Below are 9,868 nucleotides of genomic sequence, written 5' to 3' on the forward strand. Positions count from 1 at the left end.
CCAGCCCCAGCCAAAAAAAAGATGAAATAATGTTTAGGAAAAGTGAAATCACATCTGATGCTAAGAGCAGAAACATTTTTCCTCTGGAGGGCCTCACAAATGGGATACTGCATAATATAGTGTATCATGTCTTCCGCCCACTTGGTGGAATAATTCTGAGTCTTGGAGGATTGTGTCTCAATTGTGATTTGTAGAGGAATGTTCACCAACCTCCTTTTTAAGGGCTTATATTAACTCATTTGAGCCTCACAATAAACCAAGAAGGTGAGATGGTTTTATTATCCCCCTATTGGAAATGTGGTAATTTAGATGTGGGGAGGTTAAAACTTCCCCAAAGTCAGGAGGTTAATAAATAATGGAGCTGGGATCCAAACTCGGACCCAATATGCGATAGTGAATGTCAGTTAAATGCAACAATGCCATCCAATGAAAACAGCAATAGTCGATTTTTCCTCTACAGTTTATATAGTCTGTAAGAGATTAGATCAGGATGCTTTCACATGACGCTAAAGATGAGACCAGCGTTGCATACTTCTGAGATGACTTAGTTAACTTTGCTCTCTTCTAAGCCGATGGACTTTATCCCTGATTCCAGTCACCACACGCAGGTACATGCATGCCTTTGGTCAGAAAAAGAGGACCAGGAAAGAGTTCTCAAATTCACCACTTTCTTGACTTCTGGCAAGTAGTAGAAAGTCCATGCCCGTGGATGGCATAGTCTCAGATACAAGATCCAAAATGCAGACATAACAAAACACACTTTGTTTTGCTGGCTTTTCTTTTTCCAAACCGTATCTATAAGTATTTGTGAATGGCAGTCAAATTGGTTTTTCTTAACCAATCATGAGCAAGTCAAGTTCTTTGGAAGCAACTTGGTAGGGAAATAATGGCATCATTGAAACACATTCAGTTAGAGGAGTCAAAACATCATCTAACTTGAGTCCTAAATTGAGCATTTAGAACGATGTTCTCTTACGATGTGCATTAGATGGTTGTGTGGCTGATATCTTTGCTAAGAAAGAGGAAAAGGTATGCTCTATAAAATGACTTTTATAGCAACAAGACTCTTTAAAAACAAATTGTTGTGTCATTTTAAAGGAACACTTATCTCCATGAAGACTCTAATGCTCCTAGAATATTTAAGTTCCATATTGGAGCCAACATGATACACGTAAGACTGTTAAAGAATTTTCCAGAAAGATAAACTTTTAATAGTTCTGCTAAACTCTTGACAAATTTATCCTGTCAAAGTAATATAAATAAAAAAGATCAGTGCTGAGATACAATGACGGAATCATTGGCTAGGTATTAAGAACTTTGGGATTCCCCGGCCTACTTTATTCTGACAACAAAAGGAGATAGACATTCTTTGTGTGTCAGTTTCCTCATGAACTTTGGAGCCTGATTGGGTTCAAATGCCAATTCTGGTCCCTGTTAGATGGATAATACTGGATTAGTCAGTGAAACTCTCAGGGTCTCAGTTTCATCTTCTCTAAGGTGGCTCTAATAATGCATAGATTTTATGAGGTGCTCACTGTGTGCAGGTGTTGTGCTTTTGAATATCTTCAATCTTCATGACAATCTTTGGTGCAGTATTTACCACTGTTAACCCCACTTTGCAGAAGAGATCATGGAAGTTGAGAGGATGCATAATGTGAAGAATTTCAATAAGATAATTTAGGTTGGCTCGGCACCTGTGGCTCAAGTGGCTAAGGCGCCAGCCACGTACACCCAAGGTGGCGGGTTCGAATCCAGCCCGGGCCCGCCAAACAACAATGATGGCTGCAACCAAAAAATAGCCGGGCGTTGTGGCGGGTGCCTGTGGTCCCAGCTACTTGGGAGGCTGAGGCAGGAGACTCGCTTGAGCCCAGGAGTTGGAGGTTGCTGTGAGCTGAAATGCCATGGCACTCTACCCAGGGGGATAGCTTGAGGCTCCTGTCTCAAAAAAAAAAAAAAAAAGATAATTTATGTTAAGTGCCATATCTCTTGGTACAGAAGAGATTCTCCAGAAGTGGTAGCTGATCGTATTCCTCTTGATTTTTATCAAACCCATCTTCTTTTAGGCATGATTTGAAGAGTAATGAAAGAGGAAAACCACGTGTTTAAGCAACATGACGTTTAGGAATGAGATAGAGGTTTAGGCTGGAAGGTATAAGTAAAACCAAATTTGTATTTTCCTACAGGAGTGGCAGAAACTCAACTATGATATCTATGCCCTGCGGCAGATTCGAAGGGAAGTGAGGAACAGATGGAAACGCATTTTAGAAGACTTAGGTGAGCCCGAAAGAGATTGTGAAATGGCAAATAGAGCTAGTGTGATCATTACTCTTCACCTACTCCACCTTGGTTTTTCTAAGAGGAATGTCAGTAATTTGCTAATTAAGGCTACTGTGTACTAATGATTTTCCCAGTTCTGCTCTTACATCCTCAAGCATAAACATCTGATACTTCTCTTGTCAGCAGCCCATGTCTTGAGGACACCCTCTGCCATGTGTTACTCCATCTGTCCCCAGTATAGGGCGGCACAGGGCAGTGCGGTCCTATGCGCTTCACCATTTACTTCTCTGGCACTGCGCATTGATTGAATTAGAGGAAGGTGATCGGCCAATTAGTTGTAGCTTTATAGGATAAGGCAGGTTGGGAGAAATAAGCCAAAAAAGTCAGTGTAGATTTCAGAAGATGTAAGAGGAAGAAGAGCTTCAAGGTTGGGAAAATACCTGTGGCATTAAAGTAGGGACCTACCGTAATCACTAATGGTTAATGGTGATGGTTCTTCTTAATTCTACCAGGATTGTGAGGTAATAACATGGCCCCCACACCATAAATTAAGCTTGTTTTAATCTTTAAAAAAATGTGTCTATCAACTTTGAAGCCCTTAATCCTTCTGCTTGGAAAGAGAATATGACACCCTGGCATCATAACTTTTCAAACGTGGGTGCCACGTTGCTAGCCCCTGTGGCCTTAGTTGGGACATAACAGGGTGGGATGGGACCGCTGCCCTCTTTGCTCACCTGATATTATTGTCAACTAATAGTCTCCTCCTTCTAATGTAAGTTACTCCAAGCAGGTTTAAGTCTTTGAGCCATTTATACCTGTGGGTGAGTAAATTATGGCAGCACGTTGTCGTAAGGAAGGAAATCAGGGCCGGAGGGAACTACTTTCCAGATTGAGAGGCAGGTGAAAGTTCGGGGGTCGGGGAGAAAGGTGATGAGTAGAGAGGACGGGAAGGAGGGCTCCGAACCAAAGTCAGAGCAGCAAGCAGCCAGTGGATGAGTATCTATCTGAAGCTCCAAGTGTTAAAAAACATCACAAGGGCAGTGCCTGTGGATCAGTGGGTAGGGCACTGGTCCCGGCCAAGCTGCAACAAAAAACAGCCAGGCGTTATAGTGGGCGCCTGTTGTCCCAGCTTCCTGGGAGGCTGAGGTAGAGAATCTCCTAAGCCCAGGAGTCGGAGGTTGCTGTGAGTTGTGAGGCCACAGCACTCTACCGAGGGTGACAAAGTGAGACTCTGTCTTTAAAAATAAAAAAGTCAGAAGCCTTAACTAAAGACCTTCCCAGTCACCTTGAGCTGGGCAGAAGCATATGGAATACTGCCTTTGGCTTCAGTTTTCTGAAGTTTGTACAGAAGGCACATTCGGGTCCCTTGTTAATCTCCTGTAGGGACTGCATTGCAGGACATCATTACCTTGGGACTTACTTCACTTGAGGGGTAAATTTTTCTGCCTTAGGTTTTCAAAAGGAAGCAGACTCTTTGCTGGCAGTGACTAAGCTCAGCACCATCAGTGATTCCAAAAACACAAGGAAGGCTCGAGAGATGTTGTTAAAACTGGCTGAAGAGACCAATATTTTTCCAACAAGTTGGGAGCTCTCAGAGAGATATCTCTTTGTTGTGGTAAGTGGATGACTTTTGTCCTCTGCCCTAATTCTGTTTTGTGTTATGGTGTGTTATGTTATGTTATATTGCCGTTAGGGTCTCAAGGAAAAGCCAGGTCACGAAGAAAAAGCATGCTTATTGAAATTGTATTTTAAATAAAGGTGACCATTTGCTCGCTCAGGCAAAATGGCGAGCTTCTTTATTTACTCTTGGTTTATATAGTCAGTTTTGTACATGTGCACTATACATCTATGACCTCATTAATACTCATTGCAATCCCTCTGCACATGCGCATTGGACATCAGTGACTTCATTAATCCATTTGAACATCTTGTGACTAGCTACCTCCTGAGTAGCTCCTTCCTAGTAATCTGATAATCCACCCAAAATACACCTTTAAGCATAACCCTTTCAACGTAACCGGTTTAACATAACTTAATGGAGAGCACGTTGTTAGCCATCACTTCTTTTGTTCTTATCTGATGAAGCCTGAGGCTATGGAGGAAAGAGACGTTTGAAAATCTGTGCTACTGACCTTGCCATTTCGAGGCAGTTACTTCAATCTTTAAAACAAGGCATAAAGAAACTTCTAGGGCATGCAGAAATTTGTGTGCAAACCTCCGCTCCCATGTGGGCCTTAAGTCAGGGGGTTTTTATGCCTGCAACCGACCCGGCCATATGGGATTCTGCCTCAGTTTCTCACAAATATGCCTGCACAAAGTCTTTTCACTGCTTTCTCTCAAACAACTTTTTTGGCTAGAGGCATATAGGCCTTTCGCCTATGTGTTATTAGACAGTCTTCCTCTGTTGCCCCAGGCTAGAGTGTCATGGTGTTAGCATAGCTCACAGCAACCTCGAATTCCTGGACTCAAGTGATGCTCCTTCCTCAGCCTCCTGAGTAGCTGAGACTACAGGGGCCTGCCACAATGCCTGACTAATTCTTCTACTTTTAGTAGAGACAGGGTCTCACTCTTGCTCAGGCTGGTCTTGAACGTCTGAGCTCAGGCGATCTCCCCCATTGACCTCTCAGAGTGCTAGGATTATAGGCACGAGCCACCGTACCCAGCTAAAGTATGTATATTTAAAATGTTGGAAATCTATAGCCCCTGATTTTGTTTTAAATGTTTGCCTTTTCTATACGTTTGCCTTCCTATACAGGAAGTCCTCACGTAATGCCATCAGAGTTCTTGGAGACTGCAACTTTAAGTGAGGTCCTTCAATGATGTTTGTTATAACATTGATGAGGAAAACATATGTCATTTTGCTTACCGTTGCAGTTTGCAAGAACCTATTGATGATGCTAAGTGAGGACTTACTGCACTCCACATTCTAACACCAGCAGCACTGCCATAGTACGAGGTGGCAGCTGGTGCTGGCATTATACACACTGTGTCCGGTGCCCGGCAGCATTGGAATTATCTGAAGAGCTTTAAAGATTCAGATTTCTAGATTGTACCAGGACCTACTGAGGCTTGGAATCTGGCCCAAGACTGTATTTTTGAGCCAATCCTATTGTGGAGTCTGCTTTTTGAACTGTTTGCAGGTACAAATATTATTTATAGAACCTAAGACTGAAAAATAATTTGAATGGACTCTAAGAGAGATGGAATGTTTCTTGAATAATATAAATAAAGGATTAAGGTGTGCCTGTAAATTTGTTGAGAAAAAGTTAATAAATGTTTTGCTCGCTCTTTATTATTTCCAGGGTGAGTTTTGTTGTTGTTAAATTGATTTTCCCATTGCCATGTCTCTCTTCCCATATTGGCAACATTTACTTACGTATTTGTTAATTTAACTAATTTATTTATTTTGGCAGGACCGTCTCATTGCACTTGACGCTGCAGAGGAGTTCTTTAAAATTGCTAGGCGAACTTACCCCAAGAAACCTGGCATCCCATGCCCTGCGGATGGCCAGAAAGAACTGCACTACCTTCCACTTCCAAGTCCTTAAAGCAGGAGCTCCAAGGCATGGGATGGGAATTCTTCCATCGGGACTCAGCAGCCAGAAAAAGTGCATGTCCAAGAGAGTAGCAGATAGAGGGGCTGCTGAGCGAAGAGTGATGCTGAATCCCACCAAAAATACCAGGTCTTCATGAGGACCTTCTTCTATGAAATATTCAAGTTGCGTTGAAACCCTCTGGTGGTCTCATACATCTAAAAAGCAAGTTGCAGGGTTGGCCAGTGGGACTGTTCATTGTGCGTGATTTCATTCCGAAAGCCCGTTGCCCCACTTTTATTGTTGGTTGTACAATCAGCTCTGAACATTAATTCTATTGAGAAAGTAGAATATTCTACTTAATAAAAAATACTTGTAGAAAAAGCTACCATTGAACACAAAGATGAATCACCAATTTTAATTATTATAAAGTGTAGGCTAAATCCCAAAATAATACTAGACATTGTGTGGCATCTCTTTGATTTGGATGAACCTGTAGAACTTTGGAGAGTGACAAGGCATCATTTAAATGTCAGTTGTGGTAATTTAGAAGCATGGACATAGCAGAGAGTAGAAATACCGAGGGTACTGCTTAGAGAGTTACAAATAGACTGGCCCCAAGCCGAGCTTCCTCCAGCTGCACGTACAAAGCGCTCTTTTCACTTGTGGCACCTGCATCCTAAATTCCCAACATTGCTGATATGTGGTTACCTCATTTTTGTATATTGTCCATTTTTATTCCAAAAGCCCTTACATTTTATCTGAGACAACATCTGTAAACTGAAATGTTTGACCTCTATTTCATTCTCTCATCTTTAATGTGTTTCTGGATTATTGGCTGAGAGTTGCACCTGCCCAGGGACCTTGTGTGCAGACTTGCAGCTACATAGGCAGTGTCACATCAGAGAAGATCATTGCTGGATGTTCCTCCCTTCGGAAGATAATTTTCAGAGGGGAACAGTGCTGTCAATGCAGCCACCTTCTGTCCACAGATCGAGAAGTCCAGCTTCAAGAGTTACTTGCCACTAAAGCAAGAAGCTTGTCGAGAGATCGTAGTTTATTTATTGGAAAGGCTTTAAGGATTTATAGAATTTATCAGGACAATGGCAATATTTTTATTTTTGTAGACTTTGCATTTCTGACTTCAGGTTAAAAACTAACTCGTATTTAGTCTGTCCAGGGGATTGTAACTTGAAAATTTTCATATTCTGATTAGATTTCATGGTAGTGTATGCAATGTTTAAAATATTTCTTGGATGTGATCTACAGTGTCCATTTCTTAACACATTGCAGACCAACTTATTGACGTGTTTCAAGAAAATTCTTCTTAATTTAGTAAGCTAAAAATTTTATTTTTTTATATTTAATACTTAATCCCTGTCTCAAATTGTTTAAAATTTGCCTGCAGATATTTCCCTTCACCTCTGAAGGCTCTTGGAAGGTAAATATACAACAGTGAAGCAAACAATAAAATAAACAAAATATCTTAGAATGTCGTATTGCTTTAACCTCTGACCTCAGAATTTGTGTTTTGTCTTTCTGCTTTTTTCAGTGTCAAAATAGATGAGGTTGTTTGCATCCACAGAGTATAAATTGTTACTATAGTCTTTATTTTTGATAATGAATAAGGGTAAGATTGTCTCTACTGATTATTTTATTATTTTATTTTTTTGAGATAGGAGCCTCAAGCTGTCCCCCTGGGTAGAGTGCTGTTGCATCACAGCTCACAGCAACCTCCAACTCCTGGGCTCAAGCGAGTCTCCTGCCTCAGCCTCCCAAGTAGCTGGCACCACAGGCACCTGCCACAATGCTTGGCTATTTTGGTTGCAGCCGTCATTGTTGTTTGGGGGCCCTGGGCTGGATTTGAACCCGCCACCTTGGGTGTACGTGGCTGGCGCCTTAGCCACTTGAGCCACTGGTGCCAAGTCTGTCTCTATGGATTATTAAAATAGGTGGAATTATCCAGGAATTCCTTATGAAGAATTAAAAGGTTTCTGTATTTACTTTTGTTTTTTTGAGGCAGGTTCTCTACTGTCTGGGCTATACTGCAGCTCACTGTCATCTCACATTACTGGCTCAAGCAGTCCTTCAGCCTCAGCCTTCTGAGTCGCTGGACTGCTGGTATGCATCACTAGACCTGGCTAATTTTTGTAGTTTTTTGTAGAGACAGGGTCTCACTATGTTGCCCAGGCTGGTCCTGGCCTCAAGTGTTCCTCCCACCTCAACCTCCCATCATGTTAGGATTATAGGTATGAGCCACTGCACCTGGTTTATGTTATGTTTCTGACAAAAAAGAAGGGACAGAATTTTTTTCCCCCCTGTGGATCTGTTTAAATGAAAGTCAGGAGGGAGTTGTGTGCTAAAGTCCAGGGGAAACGACAGTGCATGAGAGAGGCTCGTGGTGACAGAGGTGGCCACACACACACATAGGTGGCTAGAAGGTTTTCCTATTTTAAACTATCTCTCTGTTGACAATTTTAATACTTCTCAAAGGTTCATCTGTGATTTTAGGTGGTAGATGGATGGAAGCTTTTTTTTTTTTTTTTACTAGTAGTTACTTATTTTAATGTGTACTGGGGAGAAACCCTATAACTAGCAGGTCAAACACCTGGTTTATATTTCAGATATTTTTGTACAGAACAATAAAGTATTTGTATGTCCTTAAAGTGTGAATACCAGGCAGGACACATTTACTAAAGTGGTACAGAGTGCATCGGTGAGGCCACCAGGTTCATCCTGAAGCTCAGTGCTGGCGCTGTAGGCCAGATGCTGCTGTGGAAGTGGGCTTCCTGGTGGTAGCCGGCATGGAAGAATAGAGCAGGAGCTAAGTGGATGCAATTATCATGAGTGGCCAGGCTGGAGGATTCCTGCAGGGAAGGATACCTGGAGATGGTAAACAGAACATGGCATCCATGGAGGTAAAATAAATAGGTGAACAGTGAGTATTGGTCAGTTTGTTCCATCCAAAGACCTTAAGGACGGATGATCGGGAGATTGGGCACAGCTACCATAATAAAAGATGATGATCATTCGCCAAGTTGCCAGACCTTTGCTCTTTTTTAAAGCAGAAACTACTGCCTGGAGGAAAGGCTGGATCCCCCAAAAGGTGGTCTTTGAAATGCCACTGCAGGTGTATATGGCAATGATGCCCCTCTGGTTATTTACATGGATAAGTGGACAGTGGGGAAAGGAAATAATAAACACTCTGAGGACCAAGGAATACAAGGTCCAAATCAACACTGATACTCAGGGTCAGAGCATCTATTATACTCCACACCTTAGTGTGGCTTATGGGATTCAGAGACTATCTGGAGTCCTTCCCCTGGTCTTCCTCACAGTGGGTCTGTTGAATTTATAGATCTACTCATTGGTCATCTCCCCACGTCCAGACTAAATAATTGGACTGAACGTACTTGAGAGTTGGCAGAACCACTGTTTGTTTCTTTGCCTGTGTGTTAAAAACTAGGCTAAGTGGAAGCCTCTGAAACCGCTCCAACCAGCCCCTGGCCAAGAAAGTGTTGATCTTACCCCATAATCTACTTAATTCAGTATGACTCCTACAAAAACTAGACACTGCAGGATGAAAGTGGACTATTGCAAACTCAACCAAGTAGTAACCCAAATTGCAGCTGCTGTACCAGATTTGGTATCTTGGCTAGAATAGGTTAAGAAAGCCTCAGCTACATGATAGAACATCATGTTGGTTCTCCTGTCAATAACATTAGAGTGGATAAGTACAGTGGCAAATGCATTCGAGGTCTTGGCAAATGATGGACTTCTGACTTGCTACTGGGCTGTAGCAGAGATGAGGCATCTGACCAGGGAAGATCAAATAATCCCGTGACAAAATCTGCCCATCATGAGCTTGGTTTTGTCAGACTGACCAAATCATAAGGTCAAAGAGCAATAGCATTTTTCCCTTGATACTTAAAAAAAAAGAAAACTTGATTTTGGAATAGTTGTACAAAAAAATTGAGGAACTGGCATAGAGAGTTCCTAAATACTTAACACGAAGTTCGCCCTATAATTAACATCTTACCTTGGTGTCACTGCACGTT

General features: G+C 42.0%; 1 protein-coding gene across 1 annotated transcript in view; it reads left to right on the forward strand.

The window, feature by feature from the left end:
• The window catches only part of MREG (melanoregulin), a 63,821-nt gene extending 57,780 nt beyond the window's left edge, over positions 1-6,041 (forward strand). Inside the window, exons 3-5 of the mRNA XM_003784973.3 lie at positions 2,184-2,274; positions 3,729-3,892; positions 5,691-6,041. Of these exons, the coding sequence (XP_003785021.1) occupies positions 2,184-2,274; positions 3,729-3,892; positions 5,691-5,825 (390 nt within the window). The 3' untranslated portion in view covers positions 5,826-6,041. The remainder of the gene's footprint in view (positions 1-2,183; positions 2,275-3,728; positions 3,893-5,690) is intronic.
• The last annotated feature ends 3,827 nt before the right edge of the window (positions 6,042-9,868 follow it).

The sequence above is a fragment of the Otolemur garnettii genome, unplaced genomic scaffold (assembly GCF_000181295.1).
Source record: "Otolemur garnettii isolate 467f Iridium unplaced genomic scaffold, OtoGar3 scaffold00013, whole genome shotgun sequence".
Taxonomy (NCBI): Eukaryota; Metazoa; Chordata; class Mammalia; order Primates; family Galagidae; genus Otolemur; species Otolemur garnettii.